The sequence below is a fragment of the Mesoplodon bidens genome (genome assembly GCF_964165515.1).
Source record: "Mesoplodon bidens genome assembly, chromosome: 13".
NCBI lineage: Eukaryota > Metazoa > Chordata > Mammalia > Artiodactyla > Ziphiidae > Mesoplodon > Mesoplodon bidens.
Window position 1 is genome coordinate 12,418,871 of NC_138169.1, and position 26,909 is coordinate 12,445,779.

The 26,909-nt window shown below is 46.8% G+C and overlaps 1 protein-coding gene across 1 annotated transcript in view; it reads left to right on the top strand.

The window, feature by feature from the left end:
- The window catches only part of NOS1 (nitric oxide synthase 1), a gene marked incomplete at its 5' end in the record, with an annotated part of 98,104 nt that overhangs the window by 14,373 nt on the left and 56,822 nt on the right, over positions 1-26,909 (top strand). The window contains 5 exon segments of the mRNA XM_081252114.1: positions 1,396-1,522; positions 20,922-21,050; positions 22,360-22,505; positions 23,688-23,850; positions 24,855-24,946. Coding sequence (XP_081108240.1) covers positions 1,396-1,522; positions 20,922-21,050; positions 22,360-22,505; positions 23,688-23,850; positions 24,855-24,946 — 657 coding nt within the window.

The following is a 26,909-nucleotide window of genomic DNA, read 5'->3' on the forward strand; positions in this document are numbered from 1 at the left end:
AGAGGATGATGATGATGAAGATTCTGATTTGATGAAGGTGATGATGAGAAGGATGAGAATGATCTTGGCAATAGCGTTGGTGATAATGAGGCTAATGGTACTGGTGCTGATGGGGATGGTGATGATGGCTATGGTGACAATGAGGGTTATGCTGATAGGGAGAAGTTGGATGGTGATGATTACGATGGTGCTGATGATGACAATCATAAAGCTGATGATGGTGATGGTGACGGGGGTGGGGACTATGATGATAAGTGATGGTATTAGTAAGAGCCTCTACTTCAGAATAAATGTGGAGAGTAGGCTGGAATACTGTGACCTCGAGCGACTTAACTTCTGTCTCACTTATGCCATCTTTAAAATAGTGATTGGGCTTCCCTGGTGGCACAGTGGTTAAGAATCCTCCTGCCAATGCAGGGGACATGAGTTCGAGCCCAGCTCTGGGAAGATCCCACATGCCGTGGAGCAACAAAGCCCGTGCGCCACAACTACTGAGCCTGCGCTCTAGAGCCCGCGAGCCACAACTACTGAGCCCATGTGCCACAACTACTGAAGCCCATGTGCCTAGAGCCCACACTCTGCAACAAGAGAAGCCACCGCAGTGAGAAGCTCGCGCACCGCAACGAAGAGTAGCCCCCACTCGCCGCAACTAGAGAAAAGCCCGCACGCAGCAACAAAAGACCCAACTCAGCCAAAAATAAATAAATAAATAGATAAATAATTTTTTAAAGTTTTTAAAAAAAATAGTGATTAACATTCATACCTACCTCATACGGTTGTCCCAAGGACTAAATTCACTAAAACATATGAAAAGTGCTTGACACATAGTAAGTACTTAATAAATGCTGTCGTTATTGATAGTAGTATTATTTCTGTTGCTATATTCCCCTTATTTTCAGAATCATTCCTGTTGATCCTGGGCTGGTATCACTAGTCTTGTGATCAATGCTCTAGATGGCGTTTGTATGACTCATCACCTTGGCCCGCAGGACTGGTTTCCAACCCTATCCCTCTTGCTTCCTGTGTCTTCTATCGTTAAGTTTCAGGGATGTTAAGCTGCCCAGGGGTTCTGCATAGGATTCTGCTAGGAGAGGGGCCCCCTGTGTTCCTAGATGAGGGAAGAGGGAGGGAAGAACAAAATCTATGTCGTGGTCATCCTAAAACGATGTCCACAAAATGGGTGTGTGCCAGCCATCCGTGCCAAGTTGGATGAGCTCACCTTCATGCTTGATCCTACAAAGGGGCAGGCTGCAGGTCCAAAGCTCCCCGTCTCCGTGTAGAGTCAGGTGGGTGAGCCCTGCAGGCTCTGCACTGACTCAGGACTTTCAGAGCAGGGTGACCAGCCCGTCACTCCAGACGTCGAGTCTCCCTCACGTCCCCTGCCTTGCCTTTCAGAGATCTGGATGGCAAATCACACAGGCCGCTGCCCCTTGGTGTGGAGAACGACCGAGTCTTCAATGACCTATGGGGGAAGGGCAACATGCCAGTCGTCCTCAACAACCCGTATTCAGAGAAGGAGCAGGTAAGTGGTGGTGCCAGCCTGGCACCCACACTCCGTGGCTCCCTGAATCCTCTTGGGGAGACAAATCCCAAACCACATGGGGGAGGAAACCAGCCAGTGTAGCTGGAGAACTGGGGTGGGGAGCTGAGTCCGGGAGTGCTTATCCTGGGCTATGGATTTTGGCTTTGATATGGTTGAGTTTACTTTGCGAGCTTGCTAGTTTTCAAATTTTCCTTCTGTTTCTACCAGGAAAGACATTCACGTGGTTTTAAATTTAAAAGATATAAAAAGATACATGGTAAAAACTTTTTCTCTCTCCCGTCATCCCAGCCACACAGTTTCCCTCCCCAGAGGCGAGCAGTATTCATCAATCATCATTTTAGGGGTCCTTTTAGCAATATTTTATGCATAGACAAACAAATACACAAAAATTATTTTCACATTTTTTTAACATCTTTATTGGAGTATAATTGCTTTACAATGGTGTGTTAGTCTCTGCTGTATAACAAAGTGAATCAGCTATATGTATACATATATCCCCATATCTCTTCCCTCTTGCGTCTCCCTCCCTCCCACCCTCCCTATCCTACACCTCTATGTGGTCACAAAGCACCGAGCTGATCTCCCTATGCTATGTGGCTGCTTCCCACTAGCTATCTATTTTACGTTTGGTAGTGTATATATGTCCTTGCCACTCTCTCACTTTGTCCCAGCTTCCCCTTCCCCTTCCCCGTGTCTTCATGTCCACTCTCTACGTCTGAGTCTATTCCTGTCCTGCCCCTAGGTTCTTCAGGACCTTTTTTTTTTTTTTTTTTTAGATTCTATACGTATGTGTTAGCATACAGTATTTGTTTTTCTCTTTCTGACTTTCTTCACTCTGTATGACAGTCTCTAGGTCCATCCACCTCACTACAAATAACTCAATTTCGTTTCTTTTTATGGCTGAGTAATATTGCATTGTATATATGTGCCACATCTTCTTTATCCATTCATCTGTCGATGGACACTTAGGTTGCTTCCATGTCCTGCCTATTGTAAATAGAGCTGCAATGAACATTGTGGTACATGACTCATTCTGAATTATGGTTTTCTCAGGGTATATGCCCAGTAGTGGGATTGCTGTGTCATGGTAATTCTATTTGTAGTTTTTTAAGGAACCTCCATACTGTTCTCCATGGTGGCTGTATCAATTTACGTTCCCACCAGCAGTGCAAGAGGGTTCCCTTTTCTCCATCTAATTGCTTTAGGTGTAAGCTTAGGTTGTTTATTTGAGAAGATTTTTCTTGTTTCTTGAGGTAGGATTGTATTGCTATAAAGTTCCCTGTTAGAACTGCTTTTACTTCATCCCATAGGTTTTGGGCTGTCATGTTTTCACTGTCATTTGTTTCTAGTTTTTTTTTATTTCCTCTTTGATTTCTTCAGTGATCTCTTGGTTATTTAGTAGCATATTGTTTAGCCTCCATGTGTTTGCATTTTTTACAGTTTTTTTCCTGTAATTGATATCTAGTCTCATAGCGTTGTGGTCAGAAAAGATACTGGATATGATTTCAATTTTCCTAAATTTACCAAGGCTTGATTTGTGACCCAAGATATGATCTATCCTGGAGAATGTTCCATGAGCACTTGAGAAGAAAGTGTATTCTGTTGTTTTTGGATGGACTGTCCTATAAATATCAATTAAGTCCATCTTGTTTAATGTATCATTTAAAGCTTGTGTTTCCTTATTTATTTTCATTTTAGTTGATCAGTCCAACTTTGGTGAAAGTGGGGTGTTAAAGTCCCCTACTATGATTGTGTTACTGTCGATTTCCCCTTTTATGGCTGTTAGCATTTGCCTTATGTATTGAGATGCTCCTATGTTGGGTGCATAAATATTTACAGTTGTCATGTCTTCTTCTTGAATTGATCCCTTGATCATTATGTAGTGTCCTTCTCTGTCTCTTGTAATAGTCTTTATTTTAAAGTCTATTTTGTGTGATATGAGAATTGCTACTCCAGCTTTCTTTCAATTTCCATTTGCATGGAATATCTTTTTCCATCCCCTCACTTTCAGTCTGTATGTGTCCCTAGGTCTTAAGTGGGTCTCTTGTAGACAGAATATATATGGAAGGTCTTGTTTTTGTATCCGTTCAGCCAGTCTGTGTCTTTTGGTGGGAGCATTTAATCCATTTACATTTAAGGTAGTTATCGATATATATGTTCCTATTAACATTTTCTTAATTGTTTTGGGTTTGTTATTGTAGGTCCTTTCCTTCTCTTGTGTTTCCTGCCTAGAGAAGTTCCTTTAGCATTTGTTGTAAAGCTGGTTTGGTGGTGCTGAATTCTTTTAGCTTTTGCTTATCTGTAAAGATTTTAATTTCTCTGTCGAATCTGAATGAGATCCTTGCTGGGTAGAGTAATCTTGGTTGTAGGTTTTTCCCTTTCATCACTTTAAATATGTCCTGCCACTCCCTTCTGGCTTGCAGAGTTTCTGCTGAAAGATCAGCTGTTAACCTTATGGGGCTTCCCTTGTATGTTATTTGTTGCTTTCCCCTTGCTGCTTTTTTTTTTTTTTTTTTTTTTTTGCGGTACACGGGCCTCTCACTGTTGTGGCATCTCCTGTTGCGGAGCACAGGCTCCGGACGTGCAGGCTCAGTGGCCGTGGCTCACGGGCCTAGCCGCTCCGCGGCATGTGGGATCTTCCCAGACTGGGGCACAAACCCATGTCCGCTGCATTGGCAGGTGGACTCTCAACCACTGCGCCACCAGGGAAGCCCTCCCCTTGCTGCTTTTAATATTTTTCTTTGTATTTAATTTTTGATAATTTGATTAATATGTGTCTTGGCATGTTTCTCCTTGATTTTATCCTGTATGGGACTCTCTGCACTTCCGGGACTTGATTGACTATTTCCTTTACCATATTAGGGAAGTTTTCCACTATAATCTCTTCAAATATTTTCTCAGTCCCTTTCTTTTTCTCTTCTTCTTCTGGGACCCGTATAATTCGAATGTTGGTACATTTAATGTTGTCCCAGAGGTCTCTGAGACCATCCTCAAGTCTTTTCATTCTTTTTTCTTTATTCTGCTCTGTGGTAGTTATTTTCACTATTTTATCTTCCAGGTCACTTATCTGTTCTTCTGCCTCAGTTATTCTCCTATTGATTCCTTCTAGAGAATTTTTAATTTCATTTATTGCGCTGTTCATCATTGTTCGTTTGCTCTTTAGTTCTTCTAGATCCTTGTTAAATGTTTCTTGTATTTTCTCCATTCTATTTCCAAGATTTTGGATCATCTTTACTATCATTACTCTGAATTCTTTTTCAGGTAGGCTGCCTATTTCCTCTTCATTTGTTTGGTCTGGTGGGTTTTTACCTTGCTCGTTCATCTGCTGGGTATTTCTCTGTCTTCTCATTTTGCTTAACTTACTGTGTTTTGGGTCTCCTTTTTACAGGCTGCAGGTTCGTAGTTCCCGTTGTTTTTAGTGTCTGTCCCCAATGGCTAAAGTTGGTTCAGTGGGTTGTGTAGGCCTCCTGGTAGAGGGGACTAGTGCCTGTGTTCTGGTGGATGAGGCTGGATCTTGTCTTTCTGGTGGGCAGGACCACGTCTGGTGGTGTGTTTTGGGGTGTCTGTGACTTTATTCTGATTTTAGGCAGCCTCTCTGCTAATGGGTGGGGCTGTGTTCCTGTCTTGCTAGTTGTTTGGCATGGGGTGCCCAGCACTGGAGCTTGCTGGTCGTTGAGTGGAGCTGGGTCTTAGCGTTGAGATGGAGATCTCTGGGAGAGCTTTTGCTGTTTGATATTACGTGGGGCCGGGAGGTCTCTGGTGGACCAATGTCCTGAACTCGGCTCTACGACCTCAGAGGCTCAGGCTTGACGCCCGGCCGGAGCACCAAGACCCTGTCAGCCACACGGTTGGAGTGCCTTCAGAGTTGGAGAAGCTGGCCTGCAGTGGCTCTCCTTGTGTGCTGCACATTAGAATCACCTGCTTCTTCCTTGTTTTGCCCCAAAGGCAGTGTTCCACAGAGAAATACAGTAGCCTTGAAAATAGTCACAGCTCTGAGATGGCTTTTTTTTTTCCTTTGTGCTTAGTTGGGTTTCACTTGCTCACAGGGGGCCACGTGCAGAGGCCTCACACTCAGCTCTTCCGACCGGAGTTCCTAGGGCAGAATGGCTTCCGCCAGCACCTCAGCTCAGGCGGGCCATGTGCAGAAGTGGTCGAACGACACTGCGATCCAAGATGGCAGCCCAGGGCCATGTGCAGAGAGCTATTTTCACATGTTTTTACGCAAATGAGAGCACATCATACAGGCAGACCTTGTTTCATTGCTTTTTTTGTTTGTTTGTTTGTTTTTACAAATTGAAGGTTTGTGGCAACCCTGCACTGAGCAAGTCTATTGGTGCCATTTTTCCAGTGGCATTATTTTTAACTTAAATTATGTACATTTTTTAAGACACAAGGTTATTGCACACTTAGTTGGCAACAGTATAGTAGTATAGTACATATAGCATTTGTATGCACTGGGAAACCAAAAATTTAGTGTCACGTACTTTATTGTGGTATTTGCTATATTATTATTGGTCTGGAAATGAACCCACAATATCTCCAACATATGGCTGTATTGTTTTATGCCTTGTTCTTTCACTTATCAACGTATCTTAGAGATTAGTCCTCATTAGTAGGTAAAGAGTCCCGGTTCTTTTTTCATGGCTGTATAATATTCCATTATATTGCTCTGCCATGTTTATTGAGCCAGTCCTCCAAAGTGGACACGTGGTCCATTGCCAATATTTTGCCATGACATTGTCATAATGCATGACATTGTGCAGATACCTCATTGACAGATGGGTGGGCTTATCAAAAGAATAAATTCCTAGTAGCAGAATTGTTGACTCAAAGGTCATATACATTTGTGACTTGGGCAGAAATGGCCAAACGGCTCACCACAGGGGTTGCACCATTCCCACCTGCTAAGCAGGCGAATGACTGTTTCCCCACAGCCTCGCCAGCTTGGTGTGTTATCAAACTCTTCAGTCTCTGCCAATTTTCTGAGAAATGTTTTATCAGCTAAGTCAATATGGTGAGAGTGGCTAGATCTGGCTAGAGATTAGCAGAGCCTTTTCCTCACCTAACAGACCAGACCAGAGCAACCCTGGCATGTGAATTTCCCACCCCTCCCCTGCACCAGAGCAAAGTATGGGTGGAATGGCCACTCAGCAGGTCATCCTCTTCCTTCCCTCCACCTGTCCCAAGCCCTGGATGGCACAGGCCAGGTTGCCAAGCTCTTTCTTTCAATGTTTAATCTATGGACAACACCTTTCATCACTAGCCCACATGAGCAATGACTCATAGCCTCTCTAAGTAACTTCACAGGGGAGGATGAGACATTCTAGAGCCTCAGTGAGCATTGCTTTCTTTAGCTGATGATGGTTGGCCGGGAAGATAAAGACATCAGGATTCCACAGTAGGTCAGATCCATGATGCCACCGGCCAAGCACACCCCCTCTTGCAGGGACACCTGGGAATGTTTGGTGGACAAGCACAACTGTAGCCTTCTTTTATGCTGTCCTCAAAAATCCAGGCCATACTGTGAGTGTAAGGACTATTATTATCCATTAATGATTAAATGAACAAATAGAGCTTAAATTTTCTTTCTTAACTGAAGGGAAAGGGTGTTGCCATAATGCAAACCCTCCCAAGACAAAGGACAGAAAGAGGTAGCCTCAGGCCAGATCCAGGCTGTAGACATGATTTGTTAAGTTTGTACTATATTGTCCTAAATGACAATTTATGTTTGTACTTTGAGTTTATTGCCAATGTTTCGCATTTTCATGTAATTATCACATTTACAACTTCTCTTACAAATGTGGACAGTCTGGCTACATTGACCCTATATTCTTATGGGGCAATAATCTGCCTGGACTGAGTTAACAGCTGTTCCCACTACACAGGGTGTGTGCTCTCCAGTTTGTCACAATTCCCACCACTCTCTTTTGTGCTCCTCTCATTACTGCCAACTGTTCATTGTCATTTATCATAACATTAGTGCTGTTGGTTTTCTTATAATAGGATGAAAGTTAAATCTTTTCATATCCATGTCTTTATTACAAGTGGCAGGTAGGGATTGACCAAGAGGTTTACACATTTCAGGAAAGATGCGAAAGATTTCATGTTTGTGAGAATGAAGAATATTCTTAATGTGTTTAATATGCAACCACATGTTTTGTCTTGAGCTTACCCAGCTGGCTTTACTGATTTGCCTTGCCTACCTGCCCCCTCTATGTATCAGAGTTTGGGATTGCTGGTCTGCAGTAACCCCCGAGATCTGGAGTAGAGGGAAGAAGCAGAGGAGGCCTTGACCCCACCAGAAAAACCCTTAAAGTCCTGCTGAAATCTGAGTGATAGCACGATTATAGCTATTTCCTTTCAGAAGGTCCATATTGGTTAGACAGTGACAGCTTGAAAAACATAAACTTGAACTTCAAGCCAGAGGAGTAGGGTTCAATACTGGGGACAGGACACGGAGATTAATAGGACCAGAGAGGGGCTTCCCTGGTGGCTCAGTGGTTGGGAGTCTTCCTGCCAATGCAGGGGACACGGGTTCGAGTCCTGGTCTGGGAAGATCCCACATGCCGCAGAGCAACTAGGCCCGTGAGCCACAACTACTAAGCCTGCACGTCTGGAGCCTGTGCTTCCAACAAGAGAGGCCGCGATAGTGAGAGGCCCACGCACCGTGATGAAGAGTGGCCCCCGCTTGCCGCAACTAGAGAAAACCCTGGCACAGAAACGAAGACCCAACACAGCCAAAAATTAATTAATTAATTAATTAATTAATTAATTAATTAATTAAAAAATAGGACCAGAGACCTTCTTTGCAAGGCATCATGATGAAATGATCAGTATCTTAGTCCATTTGGGCTGCTATAACAGAATACCGTAGACTGGGTGGCTTATAAACAACAGAAATTTATTTCCCACAGTTTTGGACGCTGAGAAATCCAAGATCAAGGCACTGGCAGATTCAACGTCTAGTGCAGGCCTGCTTCTTGGTTGATAGACAGCCATCTATGGCTGTGTCCTCACATGGTAGAAGGGGCAAGGGACCTCTCTGGGGTTTCTTTCATAAGGACACTAATTCCATTAATGAGGGCTCCACCCTCATGACCTCATCACCTCCCAAAGGCCCCGCTTCCAAAACCATCACACAGAGGTTGGGTTTCAACAGATGAATTTGCGGGGGACATGAACATTCAGTCTATAGCAATCAGGGGGAGGTGCTGAGAACCTGCCTTAAGGCCTCCTCTAAAATGGAAATTCCATTTCCTTGGAGGAGAAAGGGTGCTGGAGAAAGGGGAAAAGACAGTCTTCCTGAGGTTAAGATGGCCAAACAGTTTTAGACATGGGAGCTTCTGGAAGCATGACATACAGACCAGCAGTGCTTGGATTTGCACTCACTCCTTTATCATTATCAAGTCCTCACTGTAGTCCGTGACCCAAAAAAGGTTCAAAATCACTGGCCTGTGAGATTATCTGGGCTCTGCTGTCTAAGACTCAATTTTCCAAATGCCTCTCAGAAATAGAGCTGAAAAGAGCTGGAGACCCAAGCGCTCAGTTATATTAGAGTCCCAGTGCTAAAGAAACAGCCCAGCTACCTCCTGCTAGACACCCTCAAAGCCACAGGGCTCAGAAATGTTTCCCAGGCTGAGCAAATTAACAGAAAACCCAACTTGTTTCTTTCTGACCTGAAAGACCAGCTCCTATGCTTAGCCTCTTCTCTACCTGCTCAAAGCCACTTTACCTGGAGCTCCTGGAATCAGCTTCCTTCCTCCCAGTTGTAACCCACATTTGCTGCCTTTTTAGGCATTGGTGGAGGGAGTAGCATTGTTAATAACACAAAGAGAGACCCAGCCACTACCTGCCTTCCTGAGTCAGGAAGAGACAGGAGCTGGTGGAGGAGCAGCTGGTCTGCCTTTTCCCCAAGGACTGGGCAAAAGGCAACAGAGCCCAGGTGCAGCAGGGCAGATGCAGGCTAGACATGAGAAAGAACTTCCTGACTCAGATGACTGTTAGGTCCCTGAAGGAATAGTGTGGTCTGTCCTATCCTCTTTGATACTCTTGTTTGTCCAGACTCAAGGAAAATCGAGCCATAGAGGCAACTTCTCTTAAATTAGCCTCAGAAGGCTGAGATGTTAATCTTTACCTAGTGGTTATTTCTCTTGCTAATAGTTTGGGTCAGCAATGGGTAGAGCCAGTGAGACTCAAGTCCCTGGTCACTAGAGCACAGTGTGTGAATGACTCTGTGATGCTTATCTTTAACATCCCCTTGCAAATTGTATCTGGCCTGGGCTGGTGGATGGAATGAATCGGTTCACCCATCACACAAAAAATAGTCACCCAGTACCTGCCGCCTGCGCAGCTTGGGGTGGAAGCAAAGGTGAACAAGCATCACCCTCCCTTCCCCTGAGAACTGCACGGGTGAACTGGGGAGACAGACACATGGACAGTGCAGTTAATCCTAAAATAGAGAGGGACACAAGACACTGTGGGAACATAAATACCTCAGGCGGTATCAGGAAAGGTTTACTGGAAGAGGTGACATTTGATCTGGGTTTTGACGATCATGTAGGAGTTTGCCTAGAAGAAAGTGGGGAAAAGCATTACAGTTTTAAAAGGAACAGCAATGGCTGATACACTATGTTTCTTTTTCTTGCTAAGGATTATTATTTGATTGCTGAGGTTGTCTTTGATGCTAATACCACCTGAGACACATATTGAGTTTTGACACTTTCTAAAAGCCCCTTACATAATAACCCTCCTAAGTGGAAATGCTACCCTAGAATAAGGACATGAAAAAGTGCCGTTTGTCCATTCTCCCCGCAAAACCTTAGGACTTGAAACAAGCCCTTCTCTGCTTCCCTTCTTATTAAGCATCTATTTTTCTTGCCTGCCTGATTTGCTTTCCTAAGGGGTAGGGATAGAACCGTGCCCTGCTTGGGAGCAGAACGTCTATTTTCAGATACTAATTAAGCATCCATCCAATCCTTAGTGGGTGCAAGGGGGGTCCTGGGCCTGGGGGAAGTGGCGTTTCCATTTGGGTTTCTTCCTTCTTAGCCCGCTGCCCCTCTATCCAGCCTCTTACTGACAAAGGCAACAAGGTAGTCAGAGAGATGGTTCTTATTTTGAAATCTCCCTTCCCACCCCATCCCCACCACTTCATCAAGAACCTGGCATTTCTTCACCCCTGGGGACATAAGGCTCGCTAGCTTTCAAAATGTCAAAGTCTGCTGAGAAGCTTTTCCCTATTTCCAGGTAAGTGTCAGCATCACCCCAGCCTCTCTGCACAGCTCCAAATTATAAGGCAAAAGGGGAGTGCTTATGGGCCCTCAATCTTCAGAGGTGTCCCGGTTCCCTCTGGGAGTAAATACCCCAACCGGCCAGCTACTGCTGGCTTTGCTGATGACCAAAAGGGGCCAGCCAGACCCAGCCAGGCTGTGTCTGGATGAAGGCAAACCAGCACAGCCCTCTGCCTCTCAGCGACAGCCCAGCATGCTGCAGGGAAATCTTCTAAGTCAGCCCTGACTCACTGCACGTAATGATGTCGGGATAAAAATAACAGTAACGCTGATAACAATACCACCCTGCAGGGGGTGTGGTCATTCTAATCCCTGGACTCACGCACAGCACTGGGGTCAAGAGCTCAGCTATGGGGTCAGCCTAGGTTTGGCTTCCTCCTCCTGGTGACCGTGGTCAGACAGCTGATTAGCATCTGTGCTGAGGCTCATAGTGGCTTATGGGCTGGTGGAGTAGCAGGGAGGAAGAAATGAGATACTGTATGAAATGATAGCATCTGCTGTCACGGTCAAAGCTAACATTTGTTGAGCGGAGGCAGGCACTGTGCCAAGCACTTTAGATCCACAGTCTCATTTAATCCCCAGCCCAACCGAATGGAGTACTGTTATCGTTCCCATTTTACAGATGAATAAACTGAGGCCCAAAGGGTTGAATAGCTTGAAGAAGGTCACTTGACTAGTAAGTGGGCAAGATGGGACTTGAACCCAGGCCATGGAGCCCTAGAGCCACTCTTAACTCTACAAGGCCTGGCACAGAATAAATGCTCCAAAAAAGTTCATTAGCGTCATTATTATGTTGTTGTTGTGATTTGGCTAATTATTATATTGCTGATCTAGGCATCATATTGCTAATTTAGGTAAAGATGTATTGCTAATGATTATATTGCTAATGTGAGGCAGATAGGGCAAGAAGCCCTGTCCCCATTTTGCAGATGACACCCTTGTGGCCCAGAAAGGGAACGCAACCACCCACTGAGTCTTGGTGACAAAGCCACGTCTCTTTCCCTTTATGACGACATCATCATCCTTGTCAATCGTTCAAATCAATGTTGTGTATGGCATTTACCTCCTGGGGCCAAGCTCTAGGAATACACAGAGCAGCGAGCAGTAAGACCTAGATGGAAAAAAAGGAAACTCTGAAGGCCTGGATTCCAGGCCCAGCTCTGTGGCCTATCAGTTGTTAATTTGGGGATAGTCAGTTTACTTCTCAGAGCCTCCATTTCCTCCTCTGAAAAATGGGTTACCATGAGGAGTCCATGCACCAGTGGATATGCAGTGGCCTAGCCTGGGTGAGGCACAGAATAGGCATTTACTGAATGTCACTCGAAATGAAAGTGAAATGATCACAGCCCTTGAGTTCAGAGCCTAGACGTCATCTTTTCCTCGAGTATTTGCCTCAACCTCCAGAAACAACCAGTCTCAAGACAAGCTCCAGACACAGACACACACACAGCAGTTATCCCACTGTGATAGTTGCGGTTTCGTAGACTCATGAGCAGATGTTCCCCGCAGAGCCCACCTGGCTGGCTCTAGCAGATTCCACTGGCTGCATTCAGGATACCTTCCTTGGGGTGGGGAGGGCCTGTTGACTACTCCCTTCCCTAAGCCTGTCTCTAAGCACTTGAGAAACCTCTTATGTTTTGAGATTAGTTTCTCTCTGTGGGAAAGTGCCCCCAAATCCCTAATATAATATAAGTTGCAATTAAACCCATTTCTGCCCCCAACTCTGGCCCCAAGGGCCAGGTATCCTTTGCCTTGATCTGGCTCACGATCAAAGTGAGACACTCAGGTTGGATTTTCCCCAGAGCATTTTCAATACCCCCTTCCCACTTCCTCAAGTTACCTGGGGTTCCTGGATTGCCCTCAAACAGGGTGCAAAGGATGCTCTCCAGGAATTTGTATTGAACAGAGTCCCTCAGAGTTCCCAGTGGCAGCAGAATCCAAATCTTGCTGATGTTTCACATCCCTCCACCCAGACCATCACCTGCTCAGTGACCTCCAGGGTCTTCCTAGGTCACTTAGTCAAGAGACCAGCCTTCTATGACCTGCTGCTGTAGGTGATCTGAGCCAGGGTGGAACCAGGAAGTGGGGCCTATATTGACAGGTGTTCGGGTTCAGCCCTGCTGGAATTTCCACATTTAAAAATAAATAAATAAATAAATGTATTTATTTATTTTTGGCTGTGTTGGGTCTTCGTTGCTGCGCACGGGCTTTCCCTAGTTGTGCCGAATGGGGGCTACTCTTCATTGCGGTGCGTGGGCTTCTCCTTGCAGTGGCTTCTCTTGTTGTGGAGCACGGGCTCTAGGCACGCGGGCTTCAGTAGTTGTGACTTGCAAGCTCTAGAGCGCAGGCTCAGTAGTTGTGGCGCCTGGACTTACTTGCTCCACAGCATGTGGGATCTTCCTGGACCAGGGCTCGAACCCATGTCCCCTACGTCGGCAGGTGGATTCCCAACCACTGCGCCACCAGGGAAGCCCTGCATGTATTTTGTTAACTGTTTGCTTTAATAGTGAATATATTCTGTGCAAGCTGTTTGAGTGTTGTCCATGTAGGACAATGACATTCTAGCTCAGGAACCAGTGACTCCGCTCTGTACGCTCATTTATTGCATCAAACCGTATTCAGATTCTTTCCCCAGATAGGCTGAGTTGGGTCAAAGTCATTTTTTCCTCCTCTATTTGCAAATGGGTATCAGCAGCCAAAGCCATCTTCACATGGAGATTCTCGGAAGTCCACAGAGCCCCACCCCACTTCTATTTTCTGAGGGTCCCAGAATGTTTAAAAGGTAAAAAGTCCAAAACATGATCACCAAGCTTGTTGTGCATTTTAAATATTTACATTTAGCAAGTTAATGCTTTTAATAAACACACACAGTACAATGCAATATAATAGGGATGGGCCACAAGATAATTACAGGGTTTCTCAAAATTAATTCATAGTGCACATATACATTCTGGTCTGGCAATGGGACCAAGTTTAAAGTTGTCTAATATTCTCATCATCTTGTGAGATCATTGTGACTACAAGCATCACCTCATTTGGAGAAAGCAACAACAAGCTAACTTCAAAACCCCTTGGGGGCTTCCCTGGTGGCGCAGTGGTTGAGAGTCCGCCTGCCGATGCAGAGGACACGGGTTCGTGCCCCGGTCTGGGAAGATCCCACATGCCGCGGAGCGGCTGGGCCCGTGAGCCATGGCTGTTGAGCCTGCGCGTCCGGAGCCTGTGCTCCGCAACGGGAGAGGCCACAACAGTGAGAGGCCCGCATACCGCAAAAAAAAATAAAAATAAAACCCCTTGGGACTTCCCTGGCCATCTAGTGGTTAGGGCTCCCTGATTCCACTGCAGGAGGTGCGGGTTCAATCCCTGGTCGGGGAACTAAGATCCCACATGCAGCCCTGCAGGGTCAAAAACAAAAACAAAACCTCACCTCCAGAGGCCCTTGTCTGTGAACCCAAACTGTGATGAGTCTGACTCCCAAGCACCCCCTTCCGTAATCATCCTCCACAGACTATAGAACACGGACCATTGAATCGGGGGGAAAGAGAGAGAGTGAGGGAAGCATAAGCCATTTCAGGCCTCCGTGGAGTTATTATAAAGAATGAATCACTTTAGAAATCATGCTTTGAATACACTACAAGGAAATTATACTCCAAGGTACTTAACACTGTTGGTTAAGTTTTATAAGTAGCAATATTTTAATTGCACAGATGGGTGCGTACCTGCTGGTTTGCGGGCCCATGGTTCTAGAAACTGAGCTGCCACAGCTCCCAACCGGGTTAAACTTGCTGCTCTGAGTGGTGGTACCCACAGATTGGAACAGTGACGCCTGGGGCTGCAGCTAAGGGACTGCAGCATGGTGTGTGGCATCCAGGCCCTGGTTTGGATGGCCCGCTGCCCGGCTCAGCCCCAGCGTGCTGCCCTCATTTTAGAGCAAGCCAAGCAGGGCAAGTTGCTGAAGGCCTATGAGGGAGGGGCTGGCACTGACACCAACAGTGAAAGAATGAGAACTTACTTGCTTTGTACAGGTTTGAGCCTCAGCTCCTAGATTCGTTTCCTAGAGCTGTTTTCAGGAGGAAGCACCACAAACTGGGTGGCTTAAACAACAGGAATTTATTATCTCAGAATCTGGAAACCAAAAGTCTGAGATCAAGGTGGCTACGGAGTTAGTTCCTTCTGAGGGCTGTGAGGGAAGGAGTTGCTCCAGGCCCCTGTCCTTGGCTTGTAGATGACAGTCTTCGTGTTCACATGGCGTTCTCCCTGTATACGTGTCTGCCTCCTAATTTCCCCTTTTTGTAAGGTCACCAGTCATATTGGATTAAGGCCACCTTAATGACCTCACTTGAACTTAATTACCTCTTTAAAGACTCCAAATAAGGTCACATTTTGAGGTCCTGGGATTAGGGCATCAAGGTATGAATTGGGAGAACACAGTTCAACTCCTAACGGCTCCTAATATGTTCTGTGTCTGGCAGGCACCCCCCTCCCTGCTGTCAAGCTCTTGTCCCGGTCTCACTGTGAGAATGTGACAGCCCACGATCGGAGGAGGGCAGGGTGCCCGGCCTCTCTGTTTCTAGATCTGCCAGATTCTGATGTCTAGCATCTATCTTCCTGCCTTAAAATCCTCCCTCCACGTTCCCCCCACTCCCACTCCTTACTTCCCAACGTCTGCTAAGAGGCTCACATCCTCCCACTTACCTAGACTGGAAGCCTCCAAGTCATTGTTGACTTTGTTCTTTTCCCTCCCATCCTCTCATGCTACAAGGCTCTTGTCCTGCTTCTGGCACCCCAGCTCCCATCTCCTCCCTTCCTGTCGTCTGCTCCTGCAGCTGTATTTTCCACCCTCCTGGCCCCTCCCCTGCACTGGTGCAGCAGCCCCCTCCTGGGTCTCTGAGCCTTCACCCTCTCCCTCCTGTAGTCCCAGCAGTCACATATTTCCTAAAATTCAGCTTCGATAATGCCACCCCCTCCATAAGGCAGCTTCTCCACTGTCTACTAAATCAAGGCCAAAGTCTTTGGCTTAGCATTTAAGGAACTCCACAATTTTGAACTGCATTTATTTATTTATTTAAACATCTTTATTGGAGTATAATTGCTTTACAATTTGAAATGCATTTAGACCTTATATTAAATAGCTCAAGCTGCCAAAACAGCAACCACAGACTCAGCAGCTTAAACAACAGAAAGTTATTTCTCACAGTTCTGGAGGGTGGTGCCAGCATGGTCGCATTTGGTGAGGGCTCTCTTCCTGGCTTTCAGACAGCCACCTTACACAGCCTTTGCACACAGGGAAAGAGAGAGAGAGTGATCTCTCTTCCTCTTCTTATGAGCCCACTAATCCTATCAGATTAGGGTCCTGCCCTTATAACCTCATTTAACCTTAAGTACCTTCTAAAAGCCCTATCTCCAAATATGTCACAATGGGAATTAGAGCTTCAACATATGAATTCGAGAGGATACAATTCAGTCCATAGCAGACCTCAAATGAAGATGTTGTTGAACACGTAGTGTGTGCTGGGCACCGGTCTAGAGACTGGCAAAAGAGCAAAGCAGATGGTGAGTAGGCAAAAAACTGTATCTATATCTAAACATCTATAAAGATATATGTAAATCTATATAAGATAAAGAGATATAACTACGTACATTCATGTGCAAATACATATACACTCACAAACTACAGGCAGTGATAAGTGCTATGAATAAAAATAAAGCATGATAAAGGGGCAGAGAGTAACAAGGATGGGGCACTGCTTTAAAGAATGATCAGGAGTGATCTCTGACTCAGCAATGTTTAAGTGGATGGAGACATAAGTAAGTTAGCTTTCAGCCACTGGAATTTAATGCTTCACATCAGGAGTCTGCAAACTTTTTCTGTAAGGGAGAGGATAGGAAATATTTTTGGCTTTGTGGGCCATCCCATCTTAGTCTCCATCACAACTTCCCCACTCTGCCCGTGTATTGCAAAGGCAGCCACAGACAACATGGAAACAAACAAGGTTGGCTGTGTGCCAATAAAACTTTATTCACAGACACTGAAATTCAAACTTCATGTAACTTTCACCTGTCATGGGACATTATCCTTCTTTTGACTTTTTTATTCAACAAGTTTAAAATGGGAAAACCATTCTTAGTCCATGGACTGTACCAAAATAGATGGTAGACCAAATTTGGCCCACGGGGCCACAGGTTGCAAACCCTTGCTTCAGAGCACGCAGCTAGAAGATGCTTCTCCCAAGAGAATGGGGATCACTGTAGGGCCTAGAACACAAGTCCCTGGCACACAGTACGTATTCAGTGTGTATTTGTTGAAAGAGAGAAAGCAGGGAGGGAGGGAAAGGGGGAAGGAATGAGGGTCCCGGGGCTCCTGCAAGCTGAATTCCTGGCTCAGGGCCCCAGGCTGACATGACCTCCCCTGCTGTCTCCTCTTGGGTTGCGAGATCTTTTCCTTCCATTTCCTCAGGGCCTCTCTGCAGGCTCCCCAAGCAAAGAGGTGTGGACAAAGCCTTTGAAATGCCCAGGAGCTCAGAGCCTCCTTTGCAAATTGAGGAGCAGGCATCGAGGAGCCCTCCCATAGAACCCACTGAAATCAAGTCCGTGTCCCCCGCGACCTGAAAAACTTCCATTGTCTACCCCAGACACAAATCAAACACACACAGCTGCAGCCCAAAGTCCACTTGTGCCCCATCCCCAGCTTAACAACCCACAAGGGCCACTAATCTGAATCTTTAGCTTAGGTCCCCACTCAGAAAAGTCATTTGCATCCCCCATGCAGGCCCCTGAGTGCTATATTAATCTCCCCACTTGTCCCCTCCTGAGTCATCTAATATTACTGCTGGCTAATTAAAACATCAAAGCCCAAGTACAACAGCCCTGCCAGAGGCTCCCTAATGCCTGGTTTCAAGTGGGCAGTTCACACAGCCTGGGGTGCAGAATGGCACACCTCGCGCCTGGGCCCCCAATCACTTGTCTCGTAATGACCACTCCTCGCACATCCGGACCCTCAGCACATGGTCTCTTTTACTGCCTGTTATCTCACTCCCTCCGCCCTGCCAATGATTGCTGCCGGCTGCCTGCCCACCGGCCACGCCCCACCCCTCTCTTCCTCCCTTCTTGTCAGGCTCCCTGCCCTCCTACCCTCCTGTCACCTCCACGGGTCCTGGGCCTGACCCCAGCACCAACACCTCGTCTGTTATCCCCACTGTGGGATTCCCGCTGCCCCTCAACCTCCAGGGTGTTAAGAGACAGAGTTTCTAAACGGGCTAAGTGACGCCCTGCCTAGGGAGGACGGCTGGGGTGCCTCCCACGCGGGAAAGGTAGGATTTTATTTTCTCAAGGATGCAGGTCGTCGGCACCATCAGAGGAATTTGTCACCACGAAGGCCTGCCCAGAGGTGCCCTCCATCACCTGGACATCTGATGGAAGACACAGGAGTGGAAATAGAATCCGAAATAAAGAAGTTTAGGTTGTCTGGACAGGCCTTCCAAGGAAGTGGAGTTTGGACGTGGCTTCATGTGGGGACATGAGTAAAATAACTTAAGAGTTTAGCAGGATAGAAAGGCAAATAGGGAATTTGCCTATTCCCTATTAGGGAATTCATCCATCTCATTCTCCTGCTCCCGGGGTGGCAGTATAGCAGTAATGCTGATAGCAGTAGTCGTTGTAAGAGGACTACAAGTTTTACTAGTAGCAGAATAACGACACCAATAGTGATGAAGAATGGCTAACATTTAGGAGGCTGTTGCAATCACCCCAATGAAAGATGATGGAGGCTTGGACAGGGTGCTGGCCAGTAGATGGAGAGAAAGGGGACCAAATGGATTCTAGAGTTATTTAGAAGGCTAAAATGGATGGGAGTCAGGGATGGATTGGGGGTGGGAGATAAAGAGGAGGATGTCCAGGAAGCTCCTCCCTGTGGCATATGCACAGGTGGTAGATGGATGGCGGTACCCAACACTGAGATGGGAGCCACTGGGGATGACTGGGTCTGGCCAGAGCAGGGGGGTGTGGAAGATCGTGAGTCATAGTACCTTCCTTTTGTTCTCTGCCATTGCTCCCTGCACGGTTCTGGCATGATCTTTAACAGTGGCATGCTGTCACCTGCCTCCTGTTCCCCAAACTCCAACATGGCAGCATGGATGCTTTAGCACAGAGCTCCTCTTCCTCGGCTGGAAAGGTGGCTATGCCTCTCACTTCTCTGCCAGCAAGACTGTGCTTCCACTTCTTTGCCTGGTTAGCACCTACTTATCCTTCGGGTCTTGACTTAGAAGTCAAATACTCTGGGTCAGGCGCCTCTTCTGTGTGCTTCCACAGCCCCCTACACACTGCCAATGTCCCGAGTTATGGCACCCACTTCACTCAATTATAATGGTTCATTAAATCACCATCCCCATTGGACTGTGAACTCCGTGAGGGCACAGATCACATCTGTATGTTTGTAGCCCTGGCCCTTACTGACTTGCCTGGCACATAGGAGATACTCAATAAACATGTGTTGAATGAATGAATGAATGAATGAGTGAGTGAATTGTGCATGATCGTCAAGAGGCAGGATAGTCAAACAGTTAAAGGCATGGTTTCAAAGGCCAGACTGCCAGGCTTGGACCCCTGGCTCCAGCTTACTAGCTCTGTGGTCTTAGACAACTTAGTTAACCTCTCTGTGCCTCAGTTTCCTCATCTGTAAAATGGGGATGATGTTGCTTGGAACATAGCAAGTGCTCATTGAGTGCTAGTTTTCAGTAGTTGGCCTTCAGAGTTCCCTGGGATTTCTGTCCTAGGCTTAACCTGATTTAATCCTAATTCACAGCTCCCTGCCAGCCTGAGCACCTCCAAGCTGATGAGACGTGGACCCTGCCTCCTTTCTGACTTCATCTCCTTGTACTCATCCTCACTCATCCACTCCAGCCACACTGGCCTCCTTGCTGGTGCTTTGAACTGAGCAAACCCATCCCTACCTCAGGGTCTTTGCACTTGCCTCTTTCCCCTCCACTTTGTCACCATTACCTCCCTCTATATTATATTCTTATCACCACCTGAAATTATATCATCCACATATTAGTTTACTTATTATTTATCTCTGCTTCTCCCAAAACGATGCTCCAGAAGGACAAGGATCCTGACTGCCTTGTCCACCTCAGTGTCCCCAATGCCTAACAGTGTCTAGCACATAGTAGGTGCTCAATAAATACAATTTGAATGTGTGAATGCCCTGCCTCAAGGTCACTGCCCACTGCTCTACTCTTTGGCCTGAGTGACACAACATTGTCTCATCTTCTCCCCTCCCTTGCTCGGTTGTTGCATCAGGGTGTGCCTGCTGCCTGTCCCTTAGAGTTGCGGATGCTTGTCTGATGCACGAGCACACCTCTGCCCAGGCAGATAGACAACCACTCAGAAACGGCCAAGACAGAATGTGATCCTTATCGATGAAGTTCAAAATGGATACGGGCTGACATTTGTCAGCCCGGGCTTATCCCCGCTCACCTACTGGACAGTTTGCTTACAGAGGTGAAGACAAATGGATCACTGAAGACATTCAAGATGGAGAGAACAGTAAGTGTGAAGGCCGGAGGCAGGGATGTGTTTTGGCCTTTTTGAAAAGCAGAAACCTGAAATCGGGGGAAAGTATTCTATGCTTTAAACCTTTCTCACATAAACTTTTTGTTGCCCCAGTACTTGCCCGAAATGGTGAGTTCGGGCTATGGCAGGAAGGCCCAGAAATCCAAGTAACTTGACCCAGCCTCAGGTTTGATTCCTCCGCCCTGAGGGCTGTTATCACTGACAGTGTTCTTTCAGTCACTTATTCATTCCACAAACTTTCATTAAGTCCCTGCTATGTGCCAGACACTGTGCTAGACGCCAGAGAGACCACCTTTGAGTTCCTGACCCCTCTCCCCAGAACAGAACCTGAAACATTCTTCCATGGTGCCTCAGGTAGAGGGACCAAGTTCCCAGCTACCTTGTATGTGTCCATCCCAGAGAGTCACAGACAGTTGGTGACTGGCGACAGATTCCAGGAAGAGCATCACCTCTCCCCATACCAATGGAAACAATCTTCCAGTGCCCTCAAATGCATAATATCTCATCTTTATTCTCTCCTCCAGCCCCCTGCCTCGGGAAAACAGTCTCCCACAAAGAATGGCAGCCCCTCCAAGTGCCCTCGCTTCCTCAAGGTCAAGAACTGGGAGACCAGTGTGGTTCTCTCTGACACCCTCCACCTTAAGAGCACGCTGGTGAGTAACCCAGCAAGGGGGAGACCAGGGTTTCTCAACCCCAGCAATATCCACACATGGGACTGAGTAATTCTTATCGTGGGGACCAACCTGTGCATTATAGGATGTTGAGCATCACCCCTGACCTGTGCCAGCCAGATGCCAGTACCCCCCCACCAAGTTGTGACAACCAAATATGTCTTCAGACATTACCAGATGTCCCCTGGGTGGGAGATTCATCCCCATTTGAGAACCACTGGTGGATACTTACTTGTGCAAATACTTTTTATTTGTGTCCCTTGTACTCAAAAAGGGAGTTGCTGGTTCTAAGTACGTTCTTTTTCTCTCGCACAATCCGACCACTGATGGAGTTTTGGACAAACCCTTCTTGATTTTCAGTCTGTCCTCTAAATTTTATATATTTTTAAGTCAATCAACCAATCTATTGTTTTACATCGTTCTGGAAAATGGACCTCCTGGAGGAATGTTGTATCAGTTAGCTATTGGAGTGTAACAAACTTCCCCCAAAATTAGTGACCTAAAACAACCACCACTTATTATTCTCCAGAAGCCTGCAGATGGGCTGTGTGGTTCTGCTGATCTCCTGCTTCTGCGATCATCTGAGGGGCCAGCTCTCGGCAGGCTGGTCTAGGGTGGCCCTGGCTGGGGTAACTCAGCTCTGCGCCATGCGGCCTCTCGTCCTCCAGCAAGCTAGCCTGGTCTCCTTCACATGCTGGTTGCAGTGTCCTGAGAGAATGAGCAGAAATGTGTAAGATCTCTTGAGGTCTAGACTCAGAATGGGCACAGTGTCACTTCTGCCATATTCTATTGGCCCAAACCAGCCCAGATTCAAAAGGAGAGGGAAGAGGCTTTACCTCTTGATGAGAATTGCTGTAAAGTCACATAGCAAAGGGTGTGAATACAGGGAGGGGAAGAATTAGGGCTATGTTCTGCAATCAACATCCCACAGACACATTCTAACAAGTTACTATGGTCACTCTACTAGCTCCTTCTTGATCAACAGGGGATCAAAACATATTGGGGGATTCAGCACCAATGGTTCTGCTTCCCAGGGAATGGCAGTCACAAAGCCCCCCTCCCCCCGGTTAAGTAGAGCAAACACATCCAGGACCTTAAACTGATGCTTGCCCTTTCCTTACCTGGGCTGATAACCAGGTCCAACAGTGACGAGAAGCTGGTATGTGAGAAATCCGCTTTGGGAATTAAAGCCAGGGAAACTCCACCACGAATGTCAGATCCAGGTCCACAACCCTACACGTGCCACAGTTGGGTGAAACGAAGTAATAGCCCAAATCTCTTTTCCTTCCAGGGAACGGGGTGCACCGAGCACATCTGTATGGGGTCCATCATGCTTCCTTCTCAGCAAATACGAAGGCCTGAAGACGTCCGCACAAAAGAACAGCTCTTCCCTCTTGCCAAAGAGTTTATTGATCAGTACTACTCATCAATTAAAAGGCAAGTTCATGTCTACACTGGGAAGACCGGGTACTGGGTACAAAGACTCCAGGTCCAAATGTGCAGACAGGTGAACCAAGACCTGAGCATAAGGCCTCTGCCTGCCATGCACAGAGGTCAAAAACTGGTGGCCCAAGGGCCAAATCTGGCCCCTAGAAGTGTTTTTGTTTAGCCTGCAAAGTGTTACTTAAATTTGAAGCTTTTCAAGCAATTCCACGCCTGGGTATATTCCCTAAAGAAACTCTCACACTTGTTCACAAGAAGGCCTGCCTGCATAAGAATGTTCACTGAAACATTGTTAGAATAGGAAAAAAAAATTAAAGAGCCAACTGGAAACAATCTCAACTCCATTGATAGGAGAATGTGTAAGTAAACTGTGGCATTCTCTGTAATGGAATACTATACAGCTGTGAACATGAACAGGTTAAAACTCTGCATGTTCATGGAAATGAAGCTCCTAAATAACTTTGAGCAAAGGAAGAAAAGGACAGGCTGTAGAAGGATACATTCAGGACAGCCTCATTTACATAAACTTTTTAAACATGCAGAAAAATACTATACGTGATTTAGGGGATAGATACACAAGTGGCAAAATATAAACAAAAGCGTGAGAATGCTAGATGCCACATTCAAAACAGCAGTCACTCCTGGAAAGAAAGTGGGCTACAGTGCACAGTAGTCCCCAAGGAACTATAATATATTTTCTTATTTATGTATCATTTCTTAGGCTTGGGACATGGGTATTCATTACATTATTCTCTATACCTTTTTGTAAACCTGAACCTTTTCATAAGAATTTTTTAACTTTCTAAAATTCAGTTTATTGCCACCATTTAAAAATTAGAAGAGTTGCCTTTAAAAATCAGATTTCCAGTTTCTCTTGAAAGAAGATATGGCAGTACCAGGCCCCCATAGACAACAGCAGGCTAGAGCAGAGTTGGGGCTGCCCCCTTTGGACCAGGCGTAGGCTCACCTGTTTGCTGCAGTCCCCATCCAGCCAGTTCAGTCATACGTACACTGCCGGGCCTTTGTAGGCATTTGAGTTTGCCAGTCTCTGCTTTATGCTGAAACTGTTGTGTCCAGATATCAATCCAGACTCTGTGGCTTCTGGCTCACTCCTTCCACCAACCTCTAATTTAGTAGAGAGGGTGATGCTCCCATGTCTCTTCTCTCTTCCCTCAGATTCGGCTCCAAAGCCCATATGGAGAGGCTGGAAGAGGTGAGCAAAGAGATTGAAACCACCAGCACCTACCAGCTCAAGGACACAGAGCTCATCTATGGGGCCAAGCACGCCTGGAGGAATGCCTCCCGCTGCGTCGGCCGGATCCAGTGGTCCAAGCTGCAGGTGGGCAGTCAGGCTCAGATACTATGAAGAGCCCTTTGGTGGGGTTGTGGGGGGGAGGAATGAGCTTTTAAAAGGGTCAGCTCCTAGCAAGGGCACTTGGTGGCTACGGTGAACTCTCAGACGGTGATCATGGGGTCCCAAATTCTCAGATCATGACTGAATCTGGCTTATATCTTATTTAGCCCAAACAATCTTTTTTAAAAATTGAATTTGGGGCTTCCCTCGTGGCACAGTGGTTGAGAGTCCACCTGCCAATGCAGGGGACATGGGTTCGTGCCCCGGTCCGGGAGGATCCCACATGCCGCGGAGCGGCTGGGCCCGTGAGCCATGGCCGCTGGGCCTGCACGTCCGGAGCCTGTGCTCCGCAACGGGAGAGGCCACAACAGTGAGAGGCCCACGTACCACAAAAAAAAAAAAAAAAAAAAAAAAAAAAATTGAATTTGATGTCTCTAGGTAGGGCTTATACTCTCCAGTTTACTACAGACCCCACTTGCCCCTTTTGTCTTATACCTCCTCTCTTTCCTTATTTACATTATCTGCCTACTCCCTAAAAGCATTAGATTCTGTGTCCCCTGGTGTGATTTTTTTTTTTCCCTCTAGGGAATAGTTTCATTTTGGAAGTAGATTAGTTATCAATCTCGGGGCGGGGGGCGGGGTGTCTGGTTTTTTTGTTGTTGTTTTATTTTTAAGTTCCTAATCTCTAGGAACCTCATAGGAGATACAGGCGGCCCATTTAAAGCCCCTCCTCTGTTCAGCATCCCTTTCCTACATTCACTTGCACTCCATGCCTACTTTTAGGGGATTTTTCCTGGTTTGACTGGCCATAGTTATTAGGGTAGAAAAAAAGATAAAACCCAGCCTGGGGCTCGGTAATGAGATGCTCGCTACCCCAGGGGCGCAGCAGCCGGGGTGGGCTCTGGGCGCTCCTCCATTGGGAGGGCTGCCCTGGGGGTGGTGAATGGGGAAGGAGGAGGTGATCACTCCCATGATATACCGCCTTGCAGGTGTTCGATGCCCGCGACTGTACCACGGCTCACGGGATGTTCAACTACATCTGTAACCATATCAAATATGCCACCAACAAAGGGAACCTCAGGTGAGCTGACCCGCTTAGGGATGCGGAGTCTGATGTGCCCCCCATTGTTGACCCTTGGGTCTGGCGTTCACTCCCCTGTGAAGGAAATTCTCCCCCTCTTTTCCCGGGGACAGGTGTCAAGCCGAGAGAGGTAGCCTGGCATCCACGTTCTAACCAGCATGTGCCTTCTCTCCCGGGAGAAACAGACTCCCGTGTGGTGTGCAAGACTACAGCAACCCAAATCATGTTTATCCCACAGTTCAATATCACCCACGGAGGAAACAGGAAGCGATGTTTCAGATTCCCAGGAATAGGAATATCCCATTGCCGGTGGTGACCTGCTTTTACCAGCTCCTGCTCTGTTGCCTGGAGCCGCCTCTGAGGCTCCCTGGGTTTAAAAGGCAATTTCTCTTCCTGCTGCTGTGGGGACCACCGTTTCTGGTTCCACCAAGCTGAGCCACACCTGGGACTCCTCTTGCCCCCCCGCGAAGAACAAAGCCACAGGATACAGGCCAAGGCAGGAAGGCGCCAATGTGAGCTGGTGGCTTCCACATTGGCAAGTCTCAGCTGGGAGAGGAGCAGCTAGAAGGGAACAGCTGGGGCCCCGCAGACAGGCAGTGACAGTTGTTAATCCTACTCCCTCAGTCCTGCCCCTGCATCTGTTCCCAGCAGCAGAGGACCAACCAACCCCATCTTGGGGCCATGCAGGACCACTGCAGGAATATTCCCACAAGCCCTCAGGCTACACTGAGCTTATCCCCAAAGTGACCTATTGGCATTAAACATGGGCTTTCTTGGACAAGTCTCTTCCTTGAGAAGGAAATGGTGTTTGCCAGCCGAGCCCACCAATAGGAAAAGACCCTGTAATTTAGGCCCAGGGCCTGATTGGGAAATTAGTATTCAGATCTTTTTCCTAAAAGACCTCACCCCTCAGAAAACAATAAAGAGCCCTCCTGCATATCCTAACATTAAAGGAGGGCCCAGTCAAGGTCTTGGCCTCAAGGAGTTTATGGGTTATTTTGGTAGTTTTCAAATGGTGCTGAGATGGGGTAATATGGGGCGGGGATCGCCACAGGGCAGGCAGTGCACCTTTACTTTTTTCAATTCTGTATTGGGGGGCGGGTCTAAATGAGATATTCTATTGATGAAATGTTTGGCTAATTTTTTTTTTTTTTACAAGTTTGAAACTACACATCTGGACACGATGAGAGGCCATAAGAGAATGCATACCATGTATAGAAACTATCTAAGCCTAAAGGAGGAAGGTGGACAAGGGAGATGAAGGGAGGGAGAGAGATGTAATTCAAACAGTACAGGGCATTAGACTTGCCATTTTGTGACATTATGCTTAGGAGGCTTGGGAGATGGGAGGTGTAAACCTGTTCCATGTCTTCCATTGGGCTCATTCCCACACACAGAGTAAGCATCCCACCCCACTGTGTGAGATTCTGGAGTTTCTAAACACACTTTTTAAATATATATAAACAAACACAAACAGGCTTTATCTGCTGCTCAACCGAAGAAACAGCCATGTGGTTTAATGCTGGAGGGAAATGCTCACAATTTTACTCAGTCTGTGTTCATCTCCAATATGGCACCTTTGCTAAGAGATTTTTAAGAGCATCTTTGGCTCTGTATGACTTCCGCCTTCAGCCTGGGTCCTAGACTCACCCCGAGGTGTGACACACCACTCCCTGCAGTATTAAATGCAATATTGCCTTGTGCAGACAGTATGACCTAAATGTGCTCAAAAGGAGGCCCTGGGAACTAGATAAGACAGGGGATGCTGTGTGGAGAAAGCAAATTTGAATCGGGCCTGGAAATTGGGTACATGACAGCAGAAACAGACTCCAACCAAGGGAGCAGCAGGGCAGGATTCCAGGGGCAGGATGTGAATGGGAGCAGATCTGTGAGCTTTGGGTTGGACCTATGATGTCATCCCCATGTTGACACAAGCCAGGATGTGGTTTCCATAGCCTAGGAT